The sequence below is a fragment of the Acinonyx jubatus genome, chromosome A1, assembly GCF_027475565.1.
Source record: "Acinonyx jubatus isolate Ajub_Pintada_27869175 chromosome A1, VMU_Ajub_asm_v1.0, whole genome shotgun sequence".
Taxonomy (NCBI): Eukaryota; Metazoa; Chordata; class Mammalia; order Carnivora; family Felidae; genus Acinonyx; species Acinonyx jubatus.
Genome location: NC_069380.1, coordinates 168,668,898 through 168,688,112, shown reverse-complemented (window position 1 = coordinate 168,688,112; position 19,215 = coordinate 168,668,898). Strand labels below are relative to the sequence as shown.

The window sequence follows — 19,215 nt, the reverse complement described above, 5'->3', positions numbered from 1 at the left end:
ATTCTGCTGTAGCCTGTGTAAATCTATCACTCCTTTATAAGCTTCTTTCACTGCCTTTTCTCATTTCATTGATGACAACTTAGTGAATATTGATGGTTTTTCTAAGAAGTCCCCTGAAGAGTGTTAAATTCATAGACTTAAAAAATAGTTTCAAAGATACTAGTGGCAACTCTTAAATTTGAAAGCTAGGAAGAGAACGAGGGAGCTGTGGATCATTGTGGGTGCTGCTCAGGGACAGGATGGTGCAGGAGAAAGGGGAGGTCAAATCAAACTGTAGACCTGGGTTTGGGCCTAAGGGAGCCCTGGTACAGTTCCCTCTTACTGTAAGTGAAATGCTTTACCCAAAGATGTAATATAAATTGTCCAAGAGCATAGTATTTATTCAAGTTATTCGTTTGACAAATACTGAGCAACCGCTTACTTTCTGTCTAGAACAGCTTCTAAAACAGAGTCTAAGGTAGTCATTTCTAATCCTGCCAATGTGTTCTGCTTTTGGATATCCCTTTACCCTTCCCTCTATGCTTTACCTGCTAATTTCTGATTGCTCACTTAAAATTCAGCTCAAAGATTCTATTCCTCCCTGAAGCCATTTCTGCCTTAGACGACCCCCTTATTTTGTGCCTAAAGTGCTGTGTTTATGTCTGAATTATAACATGTAATAAAGACTTAGAGCCAAATCTCTGGCCAACCTCTGGCAAATACAAAGTGTCTTATGATATATCTTTTATATACTTGATTCTTACTTTTATTTCCTTTTTAGTCCCTTGTCCTCATTTATTTTATTTTTTTATCTTGTGATATTGTGGTTGTCTCCATAAGCCTTAAACACATTTTTGGGAGACGATGGCAGTATTGAAAAATAATATTAGGGTCCATATCACATTTTTACTTTCCCGATTCTGGACCAGGAGCTCACTGAGGGTGAAAGCACTGTGCTCTGGTTAATGTGCTGGTGAAAAAAATAAAGGTCAGTGGTGAAGCCAGAACAGTAGGGTGAGGCCAGAATGAGTTGTTTCATTTGTCATGTTTAAAAGAACTGACTTTTAGGAAGTATCCTTCTGGGCTGACCTGATCAAATCAGTGCTTTAAACATGGATGGATGGAAGATAGTGAAAGTTACACCAGTTTGGAGTCTGTTACATTGGCAAAGAGAATGTAAAGGCTCAAAAGGGCACAAGAAGTGGGAAAGGGGAGAGAGAATGGATCTGAAAGCTGCTCAGAGAAAGAGTTATGGGGAAGGGGCTGGACAGAGTGAGAGGAAGAGGGAGAAATTAATGTTGACCAGCTCAGATGTTAAGTTAGTTCACAGAGGTAGTAGGGAGAAGCAAGATGGAGAGTGGAAGGAAGAATGTGGAGTTCACTTGAGGACATACTGATCTAGAGGTACCTATAGGATGTGCAGGTGAAAATGTCTAGCAGATTGTTGAAAATATGGTTCTTATCTCTGCTGAGACAGCAGTCAGCAATGTGGCTGAAACCACAGGAGATTGTCCAATTTACCTACAGAGAATGTAGGCAAGAGGTTTAGGAAAGGCGGACATTGAAGGAATGGAAAGAGGAAGAAGAACTCAGGAAAGAGATCAGGAGGACATAAGGGAAGGGAAGCAAAAATAATATAAAAACAGGGAGGGGGACAAAACATAAGAGACTCTTAAATATGGAGAACAAACAGAGGGTTACTGGAGGAGTTGTGGGAGGGGAGATGGGCTAAATGGGTAAGGGTCATTAAGGAATCTACCCCTGAAATCATTGTTGCATGATATGCTAACTTGGATGTGAATTTAAAAAATAAATTAAATTAAAAAAAAAAAGGAGAAAACTGAAAAGATAGAATAAAATCCAAGGGAAAAAGAGATGCTGTCAAAACCTACATGAAAGATATGGAGAGATTTAGCCAACAGTGTAAAATACCACAGACTACCTCTCCAAAAACATACAAGCTCCAGCCTCAGCAGACCCTTGGTATTCCTCAAAAATCCTTATTCTTGAATCAGAAGATGGCGGCATAGGAGGATGCTGGGCTTACCTCGTCCTGCTGATCACTTAGACTCCACCCACATCTGCCTAAATAATCCAGAAAACCGCCAGAAGACTAGCAGAACGGACTCTCCAGAGCCAAGTGTAGACAAGAGGCCCATGGAAGAGGGTAGGAAGGGCGGCGAGGTGATGCACGCTACATGGACTGGCAGGAGGGAGCCGGGCGGTGGAGGGGCAGCCCACCCAGCAAGGCAGAGCCCCTGAGTCTGACTTGCAAAAGTGGAGGGACTGGATGGAGTGTGTTCTGACAGCCAGCAGGACTTAACATCTGGAATGTTATAAGTCAACTGCTCTGCTCAGAGAGCAAGAGGGCTTGAGGACAACAGGAGGGAGAGTTGTTGAGCCCTGGAGGACGGAGCTCAACTCGGCAGGGAACAAAGGCACTGGACAGCGCCATCTTCCTCGCCCATCCCCCAGCCAAAATCCCAAAGGAAACCAGTTCCCGTCAGGGAACTTGCTTGCACCACGCAAACACCCAACGCTGTGCTTCTGTGGATCCATCCCTCCGAAGGGTCGGCCTCCCTCCCGGTGCCACAGGGCCCCTCCCACAGCAGACCACGGAAGGCAAAGCTAGCTGAGCCTGCCCCTCCCGCCCCTGTGCACCTTGCGGATCCACCCTGGCTAATATGCCAGATCCCATTGAAGCAGCACCACAAGCCTGGCAGTGTGAAAGTAGCCCAAACAGGGGCCACACCATTCCGAAGTGAGTCCTGCCCCCGGGAGAGGGGAAGAAAAGGTACACACCAGTATGACTGTGGCCCCAGTGGTGGGCTGGGGGCAGACATCAGGTCTGAATGTGGCCCCACCCACCAACACAAGTTACTCCAGACAGCACAGCAGAAGTGCCCTGCAGTTGGGAGCCACCCTAGGGACTATCCAAAATGACGAAACGGAAGAATTCTCCTCAAAAGAAACTCCAGGAAGTAGCGACAACTAACGAACTGATCAAAAATGATTTAAGCAATATAACAGAACGTGAATTTAAAATAATAGTCATAAAATTAATCTCTGGGCTTGAAAAAAGTATAGAGGACAGCAGAGAATCTATTGCTACAGAGACCAAGGGACTAAGAAACAGTCAGGAGGAGCTAAAAAATGCTATAAATGAGGTGCAAGATAAAATGGAGGCGACCACAGCTCGGATTGAAGAGGCAGAGGAGAGAATAGGTGAATTAGAAGATAAATTTATGGAAAAAGAGGAAGCTCAGAAAAAGAGAGAGAAAAAAATCCAGGAGTATGAGGGGAGAATTAGAGAACTAAGTGATGCGATGAAATGCAATAATATCCGTATAATAGGGATTCCAGAGGAGGAAGACAGAGAGAAAAAGGGGCTGAAGGTGTACTTGAACAAATCATAGCTGAGAACTTCCCTAATCTGGGGAAGGAAAAAGGAATTGAAATCTAAGAGGCACAGAGAACTCCCTTCAGACGTAACTTGAATCGATCTTCTGCACAACATATCATAGTGAAACTGGCAGAATACAAGGATAAAGAGAAAATTCTGAAAGCAGCTAGGGATAAACACGCTCTAACATATAAAGGGAGACCAATAAGACTAGTGATGGATCTATCTACTGAAACTTGGCAGGCCAGAAAGGAATGGCAGGATATTTTCAATGTGATGAACAGAAAAAATATGCAGCCGAGAATCCTTTATCCAGCAAGTCTGTCATTTAGAATAGAAGGAGAGATAAAGGTCTTCCCAAAAAAACCAAAAAAACTGAAGAAATTCCTCACCACTAAACCAGCCCTACAAGAGATCCTAAGGGGGATCCTGTGAGACAAAGTACCAGAGACATCACTACAAGCATGAAACCTACAGACCTCACAATGACTCTAAACCCATATCTTTCTATAATAACACTGAATGCAAATGGACTAAATGCTCCAACCAAAAGACATAAGGTATCAGAATGGATAAAAAAACAAGACCCATCTATTCGCTGTCTACAAGAGACTCATTTTAGACCTGAGGACACCTTCAGATTGAAAGTGAGGGCATGGAGAACTATCTATCATGCTACTGGATCTCAAAAGAAAGCGGGAGTAGCCATACTTCTATCAGACAAACTAGACTTTAAATGAAAGGCTGTAACAAGAGATGAAGAAGGGAATTATATAATAATTACAGGGCCTATCCATCAGGCAGAGCTAACAATTATAAATGTCTATGCACCGAATACGGGAGCCCCCAAATATATAAAAAAATTAATCACAAACATAAGCAACCTTATTGATAAGAATGTGGTAATCGCAGGGGACTTTAATACCCCCACTTACAACATTGGATATATCATCTAGACACAGGATCAATAAAGAAACAAGGGCCCTGAATGATACATTGGATCAGATGGACTTGACAGATATACTTATAACTCTGCATCCCAAAGCAACAGAGTATACCTTCTTCTCGAGTGCACATGGAACATTCTCCAACATAGATCACATACTGGGTCACAAAACAGCCCTTCATAAGTATACAAGAATTGAGATCATACCATGCATACTTTCAGACCACAATGCTATGAAACTTGAAATCAGAGGAAAAAGTCTGGAAAACCTCCAAAAGATTGGAGGTTAAAGAACACCCCACTAAAGAATGAATGGGTCAACCAGGCAATTAGAGAAGAAATTAAAAAACATATGGAAACAAATGAAAATGAAAATACAACAATCCAAACGCTTTGGGACGCAGAGAAGGCAGTCCTGAGAGGAAAATACACTGCAATCCAGGCCTGTCTCAAGAAACAAGAAAAATCCCAAATACAAAATCTAACAGCACACCTAAAGGAAATAGAAGCAGAACAGCAAAGACACCCCAAACCCAGCAGAAGAAGAGAAATAATAAAGATCAGAGCAGAAATAAACAATATAGAATCTAAAAAAACTGTAGAGCAGATCAACGAAACCAAGAGTTGGTTTTTTGAAAAAATAAACAAAATTGATAAACCTCTAGCCAGGCTTCTCAAAAAGAAAAGGGAGATGACCCAAATAGATAAAATCATGAATGAAAATGGAATTATTACAACCAATCCCTCAGAAATACAAGGAATTATCAGGGAATACTATGAAAAATTATATGCCAACAAACTGGACAACGTGGAAGAAATGGACAAATTCCTAAGCACCCACACACTTCCAAAACTCAAACAGGAAGAAACAGAAAACTTGAACAGACCCATAACCAGCAAAGAAATTGAATCAGTTATCAAAAATCTCCCAACAACTAAGAGTCCAGGACCAGATGGCTTCCCAGGGGAATTCTACCAGACACTTAAGGCAGAGATAATACCTATCCTTCACAAGCTGTTCCAAAAAAATAGAAAGGAAGGAAAACTTCCAGACTCATTCTATGAAGCCAGTATTACTTTGATTCCTAAACCAGACAGAGACCCAGTAAAAAAGAGAACTACAGGCCAATATCCCTGATGAATATGGATGCAAAAATTCTCAATAAGATACTAGCAAATCGAATTCAACAGCATATAAAAAGAATTATACACCATGATCAAGTGGGATTCATTCCTGGGCTGCAGGGCTGGTTCAACATTCGCAAATCAATCAATGTGATATATCACATTAATAAAAGGAAAGATAAGAACCATATAATCCTGTCAATCGATGCAGAAAAAGCATGTGACAAAATTCAGCATCCTTTCTTAATAAAAACCCTCGAGAAAGTCGGGATAGAAGGAACATACTTAAAGATCATAAAGGCCATTTATGAAAAGCCCACAGCTAATACCATCCTCAATGGGGAAAACCTGAGAGCTTTCTCCCTGAGATCAGGAACACGACAGGGATGCCCACTCTCACCGCTGTTGTTTAACATAGTGTTGGAAGTTCTAGCATCAGCAATCAGACAACAAAAGGAAATCAAAGGCATCAAAATTGGCAAAGATAAAGTTAAGCTTTCACTTTTTGCAGGTGACATGATATTACACATGGAAAACCCGACAGACTCCACCAAAAGTCTGCTAGAACTGATACATGAATTCAGCAAAGTTGCAGGATACAAAATCAATGTAGAGAAATCAGTTGCATTCTTATACACTAACAATGAAACAACAGAAAGACAAATAGAGAAACTGATCCCATTCACAATTGCACCAAGAAGCATAAAATATCTAGGAATAAACCTAACCAAAGATGTAAAAGATCTGTATGCTGAAAACTATAGAAAGCTGATGAAGGAACTTGAAGAAGATATGAAGAAATGGCAAAACATTCAGTGCTCATGGATTGGAAGAATAAATATTGTCAAAATGTCAGTACTACCCAAAGCTATCTACACATTCAATGCAATCCCAATCAAAATTGCACCAGCATTCTTCTCAAAGCTAGAACAAGCAATCCTAAAATGCATATGGAACCACAAAGGGCCCCGAATAGCCAAAGTAATTTTGAAGAAGAAGACCAAAGCAGGAGGCATCACAATCCCAGACTTTAGCCTCTACTACAAAGCTGTCATCATCAAGACAGCATGGTATTGGCACAAAAACAGACACATAGACCAATGGAATAGAATAGAAACCCCAGAACTAGACCCACAAACGTATGGCCAACTAATCTTTGACAAAGCAGGAAAGAATATCCAATGGAAAAAAGACAGTCTCTTTAACAAATGGTGCTGGGAGAACTGGACAGCAACATGCAAAAGGATGAATCTAGACTACTTTCTTACACCATTCACAAAAACAAACTCAAAATGGATAAAGGACCTGAATGTGATACAGGAAATCATCAAAACCCTAGAGGAGAAAGCAGGAAAAAAGCCTCTCTGACCTCATCTGCAGCAATTTCTTCCTTAACACATCCCCAAAGGCAAGGGAATTAAAAGCAAAAATGAACTACTGGGACCTTATGAAGATAAAAAGCTTCTGCACTGCAAAGGAAACAATCAACAAAACTAAAAGGCAACCAACGGAATGGGAAAAGATATCTGCAAATGACATATCAGACAAAGGGCTAGTATCCAAAATCTATAAAGAGCTCACCAAACTCCACACCCGAAAAACAAATAACCCAGTGAAGAAATGGGCAGAAAACATGAATAGACACTCCTCTAAAGAAGACATCCAGATGGCCAACAGGCACATGAAAAGATGCTCAACGTCACTCCTCATCAGGGAAGTAGAAATCAAAACCATACTCAGATATCACCTCACACCAGTCAGAGTGGCTAAAATGAACAAATCAGGAGACTGTAGATGCTGGCGAGGATGTGGAGAAACAGGAACCCTCTTGCACTGGTGTGAATGAAAACTGGTGCAGCCACTCTGGAAAACAGTGTGGAGGTTCCTCAAAAAATTAAAAATAGATCTACCCTATGACCCAGCAATAGCACTGCAGGAATTTATCCAAGGGATATATGAGCACTGATGCATAGGGGCACTTGTACCCCAGTGTTTATAGCAGCACTCTCAACAATAGCCAAATTATGGAAAGAGCCTAAATGTCCATCAACTGATGAATGGATAAAGAAATTGTGGTTTATATACACAATGGAGTACTGCTTGGCAATGAGTAAGAATGAAATATGGCCTTTTGTAGCCATGTGGATGGAACTGGAGAGTGTTATGCTAAGTGAAATAAGTCATACAGAGAAATACAGATACCATATGTTTTCACTTCTATTTGGATCCTGAGAAACTTAACAGAAGTCCATGGGGGAGGGGAAGAAAAAAAAAAGAGGTTAGAGAGGGAGAGAGCCAAACCATAAGAGACTCTTAAAAACTGAGAACAAACTGAGGGTTGATGTGGGTGAGAGGGAGGGGAGGGTGGGTGGTGGGTATTGAGGAGAGCCCCTTTTGGGATGAGCACTGGGTGTTGTATGGAAACCAATTTGACAGTAAATTTCATATTTAAAAAATAAATAAATAAATTTTAAAAATAAAAATAAAAAATCCTTATTTTTGCCTTAGTCTGTTCTCACGTTCCCGCTAACAAACTTCATTTCCTTCAAGTGCCCTAGTCCACTGTCTCCCAGCCATTGTTAGGAGATAAATTTCTTTTCTACAATACTGTTAAAATAGAGCTTATCAAGTCTGAACTACTTAAACTACCCTCCCTTCCCCCAACACATTCCTATTCCCAGCCCTAGGCAACCACAGCTTTGCTTTTGGTCTCTATTGATGTGACCCTTCTGGAAATTCCGTATAAATGGAGACATACAATACGCAGTCTTTCCTGTGTGTTTGTTTGTTTTACTTAGCATAATGTTTTTGAGGCCCATGTATGTTGTAGCATGTATTGAAGGAACACTCTTATTCATTGATGAACAGTATTGCACATTTTGTTTGCTTATTTGCCAGTTCATGTACAGTTAAGTTATTTTCTCTCCTGGAACACAGCACACGCCATATGCAGGCATCCACCCATGCCTGCAGTGCTGCCCCTGTGGAATTTGCAGGGTGAAGGGAAATGACAAAAACTTGCTGATGCCCATGATGTGCTGTGAGTAGAAAAGTCCTTTGTCTCCGACCCAGGAGTCTCATATCTTTTTCCAACACCCATGAAGGTATAACAGGCTAATTTACTAGTTTGTAAGTAGAGCAGAATTATATTCCAGCCCCAACAGTAAATCCTCTAACTGTGTTCTTCTTTTGCAACATTGTTGTGACTACTCCAGGTTCTTTGAGTCTTCTGCCTCTTGAATCTGCTTCAGAAGAAACTTTTTCTACTATAAACAAATCCTTTTATCTGCCTCCAGATCTTATTCCCCGTATTCCCCCCGGCATGTTGTTCCATATATAAGTCCCTCTCACATAGATGTTTCCTACCTCTCCAGCTTGTGGGTTCCTTCCTATCAGCAAATAAATGTGTTCCCAGTGTGCCAGCTTAAAATAATAAATAAACCTCCATTTATCCTGTGTCTCCTACTACTACCTCACCTTTATCCTTCCCTTTATAGCCCAGCTGCTAGAAAGACTATAAATCTGGTCCAAATCAAAGTATATGTTTTCTTCACATATAGCCAGATAAAACTGCTTAAAGAGAAGATGTATTTAAAATATCCATGGTTGGAAGCACCTGGGTGGCTCAGTCAGTTAAGCCTCCGGCTTCGGCTCAGGTCATGATCTCCTGGTTCGCAAGTTCGAAGCCCCCACAGGACTCTGTGCTGACAGCTCAGAGCCTGAAGTCTGCTTGGGATTCTGTGTCTCCCTCTCTCTCTGCCCCTCCTCTGCTTACTCTCTCTCTCTCTCTCCCTCTCTCTCTCAAAAATAAAACATTAAAAAAAATTTTAATTGAAAAAATTTTTAAATATCCATGGTTGAATATATACATATTAATATTTAAGTTAAGCCCCCACTGAAGTAAGACACAATATTACATTACTATTTTGAAGTTCTATTTTTAAGTACTAAGAGTGTTTGCATTTGCTTACATAGCAGCAGCATGACATGCTAGAATAGTCATATGCTTTGGAATCTGACATACTTGATTCCAATCTCATTAAATTATTGTTGTAGACCCAGTATAAGCTGAGTGACCTAACCGTAGTTAATAGACCTCTCTAATCCTCAGTTATCTGGTCAATAAAATGTATACATCAAGGCCTACCTTGTACATGTGTTGCCATGAGGATTAAATGAGATCACACTAGTAAAATGCCCAACCACTTCCAGGACACCAACAGGCACTCGATATAGTAACTAATTATCCTTTTCAGACAGATCTTATGGATTTTTCACTTTAATAACAATGATCAATTTTTGACACGACAGTCTTTATAAATTCAGACATAATCTGAGTTTGGTTTAACCACAATACCAACCATGGTACAACTCTGTGGAGACTGGGCAAGGAAAACCCTAAGTTCTATTTCTAGAAATTTTTCTAATGACCATGTCCTTAAAATTCCATTTCTGCCAACACTAAGAACCCTGAAATATTCAAGTGGAGATGACTGTTGGGGCTGATATACTAGGACTCTGTCAGGTGATTAAAAGGGTCAATGCATAGTTCCCAAACATAACTACTACTTCTCTTGCTTACTGACCACTTGCAGTTTTTAAAAAGAATATTTTCAGTTTGGAGAACTTAAAAAAAAGTTTGCAGTCAAATAGATAGGAGTTTCAAGCTTGGCTTTATGGCTTAGTTTCTTCAGTTTATTCTCTTGAAAAAATTAGAATAATACCTCAAAACACTTGAAGAGAGATTGAGTGGGTTAAATACATATATAGCTTTGCATAGAACCAACCAATACATCATGGATTCTCCATAAATAGAATAAACATGAGTTTGCTCTCTGGGAAATGATTCGAAAGGAACTAACTGGATTTAATAAGAAAGACAGTGGGGCCATATGAGAAAGCAGAGCTGGACCAGAACATAGTCTGGATGCCTAATTTGGGAAAATCATTTACCTTTACTCATCCTCAGTTGCCACATCTGTAAAGTGGGGACAATGCTTTTTCATCCTCCTTACCTTGATATAAAAGAGGAGAACACATGAGCGTCTGGGAAAGGAATTTTAAAACCAAATATATTGATTTTTTGTTCTCAGCAACAGTGGGGTAAACAAGCCTCCAGGCAAGAACAATGAAAACAAGCCAAATAATTTTTTTTTAAATATATTTGAAGACACCAGAGTTACCAAGAAAGTGAAGGATTTAGGAGCCAAGGTCCAGGAGGGAAGAAAAAACCCAGCAAAGCAAACTTAACATCTGATGCCTCCGCTTTCCCTTTAAAGGCATTTACTGCTTCGATATCAGTAGCTAACAGGCTGAAAAGATGAACAAAGCTTCTGTCCATCTCACAAGATGGAAGGAACAGAAGCTGGCATTTAGGGTGTGTCAAGAAAAAGGGCTTGGAACAACTCCTGGCTTAAATTGGAACCCTTAAAGATCAAAACCCTATGAGTAGGAGTTGATAAGAACTAGATCTCCCTTCAGGAAGCTCCACTTTGAATCAATCAAATACCTGATTGAATTAAAGTGATCTGCTCCTTACCTTAACTGCCCGCAAAAGAAAATCTGCTTTTTTGGAAGGTTACAGCATTTAAAGCCTCATATTCCAAAATGTTTTATATGTAATGTTTGGCATCTAAGCAAGTATAATCAGGCAAGCAAAAACCCAAGGAGAAAACAGAAAAAGCGAGACAATTTAAAAATCCATAACATATTCTGATACTGGAGTTAGACAAAAATCAGGAAAAAAATACTTCTTCAAAAATATAATTAGAAGACTGTAAGTATACTTCTAACTTGGCTGCTTTAAAATACAATCATTCTCTGAAAAAAAAAAAAAAAGGAAAATTTACTCTTAAAGCAAACAATCTCACACTTTGTCAATTTAAAAAATGCAGTGAATTTCTAAGAAGATGACTAGATTGAGAAAGATGAAGCAGAAAACCTCTGGAGCTTTCTTTTTCCCATCATGTCTCAATTTTGTAAAGGGCTTTCTGGGGGGATTTTCTTGTACACAAAAAAAATCACTGACTTGATTCCAAAATTTTTAATCAATTGTCCTGTGCACTTTACTATTTATATTCTACATGCAACAGCAGATTCCACTCAAATTTTTACTATGTTTAGTTTTTTAGAAGCACCATGGAATAGATTTTTTTGCTACTAAAATACAAACATTTTGGCTCTAATGGGCTAACACAATCATCTCTTCATCAATTGTTCCATTAGTTAATTCATTAGAAACTATTAACATCATCATTAGACCAGGAATGAATTTTGATCATTGCAATTAAATGAATTTGGTTCTGAGTGAAGTACAGGAAAAAACAAAACAAAACAGTATTATGATTTTTAACTCTCAAGAAAGAAAGAAATACATGGATAATAACACAGGGTATATTTTCAACTTGATACAATTTTAAAGATAACTGTAGAATTAAGTAATCTAATGGAGAAACCAAGTTCATCTCAGATATGGCAATAGATATGTGGACAACAACATTCAAGGGGGGAAAAAGTCTGGGATCTAAGACCACTAAGAGTTTTTAAGTGATTGAGTGCTTTACTGGCTGTCTGCCATTCTTTAGATGTCTTCTGCTAAATCTGAATATTTCATCCATTTACCTCTGTAAATGAAATTTCTCAACAGTAGTTAGTTTTTCATTTTTATCTAGAGCTGAATTAACTCTGTCTCATCAAATCAACTAGACTACTACAAGATGAGAGAACAAAATCTTTTCATGAAAGGTTGGAGAGGGACAGAAAGACTTAATTCCAAAATAGTTTGAACAAATAGAGGAAAGAAGGTAAATAGTAAGTGCTATTGGTAGATGATGGCTTTAGTGTGCCATTCCTGTCCTGTAGTTATTTACAGTTAAAGAACATGGCATTTCTCCCTGATAGACTATAATTAGCAGATGATATGTTAGTTCTCCTTAGAGAGACCTTCTTACTCCAAAGGCAGCAGAATTGAACTATAAATTGACTCTATTAATGTGCCTAAAGAAGAAATACGTCCATGAAAGAGTTAGCTATAGAGGTGTTAAAAAAGAAGCCATTTCTGGCAAATTCTGGTAACATTCAAGTTAATCAGTCTAGAAGAGTCTTCACTAACCATAAGGAAACATGATGGTCTTTATTCTTACAGTGGATCAGTGTCTCAGCTTCCTTAGCAACACAGAATCACTTCAAATTTGTTCTGAGTTTCAGAGAGGTTAAGTAAATCACTCTTAGTTAGCTATTTGTCTTTTAAGTCAAGATCTAGACATGAACCCAAATGCCACAAGAAGTATATGTCTTTAGTTAAAATGTTAAAATTTTCTTTTTAATATTCATTTACTTTGGAGAGAGAGAGAGAGAGAGAGAGAGAGAGAGAGAGCGCGCATGTGTCAGGGAGGGGCAGAGAGAGGGGGACAGAGGATTTCAAGCAGACTCTGTGCTGACAGCAGAGAGCCCTGACATAGGAGCTCGAACTCACGAATCGCGAGATCATGACCTGAGGCAAAGCTGGATGCTCAACTGACTGATCCATCAGGTACCCCAAAATATACAATTTTTAAAGTCTGATAAACCACATAACTTGTTCCAAGAACATTTCAATGTATATATAAACAAAATTATTTATCTATTGAAGATACACATGTAGCTCCAATCAAACTGGACCATTTTACTCCTTCCTATCTGAAGACCCAAATCTGCACTAGGTAACATTAAAAACAGACAGAACCTTTGAAAATGAACATGAATATCTTTGGAAGCTTCATGCAGGCATCAAATTAAACTAGGTAGAGTCTGGGTGGGGAGGAAAGGTAGGAGTGCTCCTCTTCTGACACCTTCTAACCCTATCCCCTTCAGATCTCTTTCTCCTTACAGTCTATTCATTATAGTGGTTGCTCATTCATTCAGCAAACACTGAGGATTTTACGATGCGCCAGGCACTCATGCTTTATCAGTAGTTCCCTCAATCTTTCTCCTGTCTTCTCTTTGCAGCCCACTTCTCTCTTAATGCATTCTTTTTTTTTTTTTAATTTTTTTTTCAACGTTTATTTATTTTTTTTGGGACAGAGAGAGACAGAGCATGAACGGGGGAGGGGCAGAGAGAGAGGGAGACACAGAATCAGAAACAGGCTCCAGGCTCTGAGCCATCAGCCCAGAGCCCGACGCGGGGCTCGAACTCCCGGACCGCGAGATCGTGACCTGGCTGAAGTCGGACGCTTAACCGACTGCGCCACCCAGGCGCCCCTCTTAATGCATTCTTAACCAACAGGAACTTTGTATTAGTACCCAGCTTCTAACTCTTCCTCATATATGCCTACTTAGTCACTTTGTCTTCTTCCAATTCCATTCTCTTTTGACTACCCAAAAGAGCACAGCATAGGGCTCCTAAGAGCCCATCTAGGTAAATAGGGAACTGTCCCAGAAAAATGGGGAAGGTGCGAAAGGCACGGAAACTTAAAGGTTGTGTCTCTTGTACATATTGTTTGCCTATATTATGCTCCACCAGGTTTTTAGGCATATTCCTTGGCATCCTCAAACCTCTGCCTCGAGTGATGAACAGATGACCAGACAACTGAAATTGGCTATAACTGGACATAACAGCGTAGGTTTTACTCTGCCTCTTGGAACACTACACAGCCTAATAGAGAAACAAGGCCTTAAAAAAAATCATTTGAAGTGTATTGATTTTTATAAGCTTTTGGATCATAACAGAGAATACTATTACATATTTAACTTTCTATAATTTTCATCAAATATTTTTTCATGAAACATTCTCATGAATGTTACTATTTAGTTTAAATCTAGTATGTCTTTAGAAATTCTGTTTTTAATGGGAAAGTAAATGTTTGCAAGAGTAAATGGATATTACGGTGTTTCATTTTTCACTTACTAAGCATCCCCAATTTTCACACACCCACATCATATTAAATAACACTCTCCTTCCATTCTATACTCCTCTGAAGATATATTTCGGTAGACTTTATCAAGTTGTACGATGTGTCATTATGAAAATCATCAGAAGAAATTTCCCTTTGATACTTTTTTGGTGCCTGGAAACAAAACTCTTCTTGAGTTAGATTTCTAAGACCATCTTACCTGTCAAACAGTTCTCCTCCTGTGACGAGTTCTAGGACCAGACTGATTTCTGTTGGGGTTTCAAATATCTCTTTAAGTTTTATCTGGGGAAAGATATTAAAAATACATCAGAAATTCCTTATTTTCATCCTTCTAGGAAAGAGCTAACACTGACTAAAACAACACTCTCTGTAATAGCAATATATTGGATCATCATCAATAAAATTTCCGCATTCTGGTAACAGTAGCCATTTTTCACTCTCTGGTTGTTTTGACCAGTTACTACCTCATTTCTTTAAAGGTCCTTTTGAGTTTTTATATTTTTCTTTTTGACAATTCAAAGACAACTGCCCTAGAAACACTTCCTAAATTTTGCCAAAACATCAAAATTTCTGAAATGCTCTGGAATTAAAAAACGAAAGCAAACAAAGCTTCTTGAAACATTTGAAAGCATCATGGTTGCTAGTGATGTAAATGCCTCTTTCTCCTGGAAGGGAACTTGGAATTAGGGGTCTGAGGCAGAACAGGACCAGGTTAAAGTCTGTCCATATGGAAAGGATACCTCTCAACAGCTAAAATGTTGCTGGTGGATGAAGGGATCCTCAGAAAAGTAGTGATGGCAGTGATTTGACTGACTATAACAAGACTCGCATCACACTCAGATAACTCACCCAATTTTGGATATTTTCCTCCATATATCAGAGAATCTAGTGACCAGGACTCATACACATTTGAGGAAAATTCTACATTGACTTGTTGTTGAAAGAAAAAGATGGATAATATAAAAGTTGTGACTGTATGTGGCAAATTTTGTTAATTGCTTACCCAAAGCTCTTCTCCCCCTACTTTATTGCAAGCAGATTTTGTATAGAGAAGCAAGATGCCTAGCTTCAAATTATGGATCATGATTGGTCTAAGCCACCTAGGATAATCCTGCCCCAATTTTCCAGTTCCATGATCTTGTGGAACTGGAAAGGGATGATCTTGTGGCCAGCTTTGGCCAATAAAATCTGAAGAGAATTCTGATGCAGCTAGAAATTTTGAAAAAGCCTCTACTCTTCTCATCATATTCTGCTGGCGAAGCCTTTTCAATTCTTTCTTTCTTTCTTTCTTTCTTTCTTTCTTTCTTTCTTTCTTTCTTTCTTTCTTTCTTTCTTTCTTTCTTTTAGAGATTATTTGTTTTGAGAGAGAGATAGAAAGAGAGCAGGGGAGGAGCAGAGAGAGAAGCAGACAGAGAATCCCAAGCAGGCTCCATGCTGTCAGTGCAGAGCCCTACCCAGGGCTCTATCTCACGAACTGTGAGATCATGACCTGAGCTGAAATCAAGAGTTGGATGCTTAACTGACTAGCCACCCAGACATCTCCAGTTCTTTTTGTCTTGAGTATAGGCCTGAAGACCTGTGAAAACTGTGGAGCAGCCATTTAGGACAATGAAGGAACAGCGTGAGGGTGGAAGATGTCTGGGTCCTGAATAGCATCACTGAGGAGCTGAACCAATGCCAGCAACTGCCTGCCTTCTGATTATAACATAAGAAAATACATGTTTACACTACCATATTCAAGTTTTCTGTTACTTATAACTGACTGCATTGCTAACCCATACGTTAAGTTTTAAGCACTTTGCTTGGAGCCTAACTAAGCATTGTAGGTCATCCTCCTAGACACCATAACTTTTTCAAGAAATGAGTAAAATATTGTCTTTAAGTAGTTGGCTCAGTTCAAGTTATGGCCTGGAAAATGATTTTGTTCTTTTCACTTCATTGGCTCAAGAAAGCTTTTTGCCAGACCTTTCCCTCAGCACCTTTGTCTGGACATAGCCTAGAGCAGAGCTTCTGAGGACATGTTATTTTCCCCATTGAAGTACATCATTTATTTGAATCTTCACATTGTTTCTGAAGTAGATCCTCTCTCAAAGGAGACTGAAATGACTTTGGAAAGCAATGCATTTTCTTCACAGGCTTTTTCAGCAATGGCATATTAATAAGATAGGCACACAAAAGGAAGAAGCCAGTGTTTTCTTAGAGTGAAACAAAACTTCAATTTTTAGTTACCCTTTCATGCATGAAAACAAAGATGGCATGTATTGCTGATCTGTCCATTTTGAGACTCTTTTGAGGGGTATTATTTTTAAGATTTATTCAGCTTCTGAATTAAAAAATGTGATCAGATGAGGACAAGGGGTAGGCCACGCTGCCTAATGGTGGTGGAAGAATCCCTATCTCATTAATAGCATGGCCAGCAAAGAAGAAAAACCCCATTCTATAACTTTGAAAATTTTTGAAATAGAAGATTAAAAATGACTTACAATGTTTGGATGTGAGAGGCGAAGAAGAACTCCTATCTCAGTTCTTACGATTTTTTTGTCCACCTAGAAGGCAAAATGAAAGAGAGAAACTGAAAGAAACTCCCACCTTAGAAATGTCTTAACTGTGGCAGAGAATCAGAAACAGCAAAAACCACCTGGGTGAATCAGGAAATTGGTAGAGGCTCATTCCTGAGCTTTTTTGTGTCTCTTCCTTCCTCCTACTCCACCTTTTTTTTTTTTCAGTTGCATGTCTTTCTTCTCTGCTTCAGACATAAAGTAGAACTAGTTACAAATGTGGATCACAACTTGTCAGACCTCTTGCTTGGCCCTATTTAAAACACCACTACTCTCACCACTAAGGCAAAAAGTTCATCTCAACCTATGTCTCCTCCTCCTCTTCATTTCTCTTAGGAACCCTTGTCCCAACCCCATTGGGTGGTCAATCACTTCACCTGCCTTTCTCTCACACAGGTGGGCACGTAATCCAGCCAAACCAATCAAAGTACTCCTCCCTGGTCACCGTGGTTGAGTCACAAATACCCACCAGATCCAAGTCATCCCAGTCGGGGCCCTCACCAGAAATTTTGCTCAAATAATCAAGAAAGATGTATTCCCTTTTTCTCTGAAATTGCGAGAGCCAAAGGGAATAGAGTCTGCTACTACCAGTGACCATTAAAAAAAATTTTTTTTACATTTATTTATTTTTGAGAGACAGAGTGAGACAGATTGTGAGTGGAGGAGGGGAGGAGAGAGAGGGAGACACAGAATCTGAAGCAGGCTCGAGGCTCTGGGCTGTCAGCACAGAGTCCAATGTGGGGCCCGAACCAACGAACTATGAGATCATGACCTGAGCTGGAGTCGGACGCTTAACCAACTGAGCCACCTACCAGGGACCATTTTTAATACTCTACTTGTATTAAATGAAAGATCTTTAAAAAAGAGAGGCATTTCTAGAACAGCCAGATGACATGACAGATCTCTTCCAAAAAGTTCTTGCCGTGCGCTCTATTTCAGTTTCTGCAGATGGCTTATGAAGAAAATTTGGATAGAGAATATTTTCATTATTTTTTTATTATTTTTTTCCAGCTCTGAGGTATAGTTGGTATCCAAAAAACCCCCATATAATTAATGTATACAATTTGGTGAGTTTGGACATATCTCTATGCTTGTACTAATGAATATAACCTCTAAAAGTTTCCTGTGTCCTTTTGTGTTGTGGTGTGTGTGTGTGTGTGTGTGTGTGTGTGTGTGGTAAGAACACTTAATATAAGATCTACCCTCGTAACAAATATTTAAATGCACAAGACTGTATATTTAACTGTAGGCATTATGTTGTGCAACAGTCTCTGGAACTTACTCATCTTGGATAACTGTAACTTTGTACCCCCTTGAACAACTCCTCCTCTCCACGCACCCACTGGTAACGATTCTATTATCTACTTCTATGAGTTGGCCTATTTTAGGTGCCTCATATAAGAGGCATGCAGTGGATACAGATTATTTTTATCACAATCTTCTCTTCAGGTTAATAAAGGTTTCCTCATTATTACAAAATAAATATAATGTTCATTATCGCATAATGCTTTAAAAATTTTTAAAAACTTGAGTGTTTCTTATTTAAGGCTGTTACTATTCAAGACTAATGTAACACTGTGTGTCAACTGTACTTAAATAATAAAAGTTTTTTAAAAACAGGGAAAAAAGACTGATAGTATTCAAATTTATTCTCACTATACATTTAGAGTTTATGTAATATAAGGTTTCCTTCTTGTTTTCACAGATTTCTAATCAATATAAAGTAAGTCAGTGGGATCCTTTAATTTTTTAACATGATATATTGATATTAAACAAATGCTTTTCTAATAAAATTATGCATTTTAAGCAAATTTCTTTTTTTACCATGCTGTGTCCCATATATTACATATTGGGATGAGTTTTTAAACATTTTTATTACATTTTAGCTATTTGACAATTAATTCATCTGAACTGTAGAAATGCTGAGAACACACCAGATTGCTTGGACTGGCAATCTTCTGATATAGTTACTTGCTTTGAATTCAGAACTAATTTCTTTTTAAAAATAATTTTTAAATGATAATTATTTTCCCAGTGTACCCCCGATCAATGGTTCTCAATTGTGATGAGAGGACCCTTCAAGATCCCTGAGATTCTTTCAGGGCATATGTGAGGCTGTCTCTTTTCTAGTTGCATATCTGAGTAAGGCTAGATTTTTATCTGTACTTGAAACAGAACCACAAATGGAATGCAAAAGCAGACGAGAATCAAATGTTCTTGTCTTAAGCCAGATAGGAAAGAGATTTTCAAAATAATGCTACTCTTCTCAAAAGTATTTTTTAATTTTGGAAAATATAGTTATTTTTCATAAAA

The 19,215-nt window shown here is 38.9% G+C and overlaps 1 protein-coding gene across 2 annotated transcripts in view; it reads right to left on the bottom strand.

Moving 5' to 3' along the window:
- CAMK4 (calcium/calmodulin dependent protein kinase IV) overlaps positions 1-19,215 on the bottom strand; it is a 215,498-nt gene that overhangs the window by 69,838 nt on the left and 126,445 nt on the right. For both annotated transcript variants that reach the window (XM_053225683.1, XM_015073014.3), the window contains 2 exons: positions 16,828-16,890; positions 14,544-14,626 (listed from right to left, as the gene is read on the bottom strand). In XM_053225683.1, the coding sequence (XP_053081658.1) occupies positions 14,544-14,626; positions 16,828-16,890 (146 nt within the window). The remainder of the gene's footprint in view (positions 1-14,543; positions 14,627-16,827; positions 16,891-19,215) is intronic.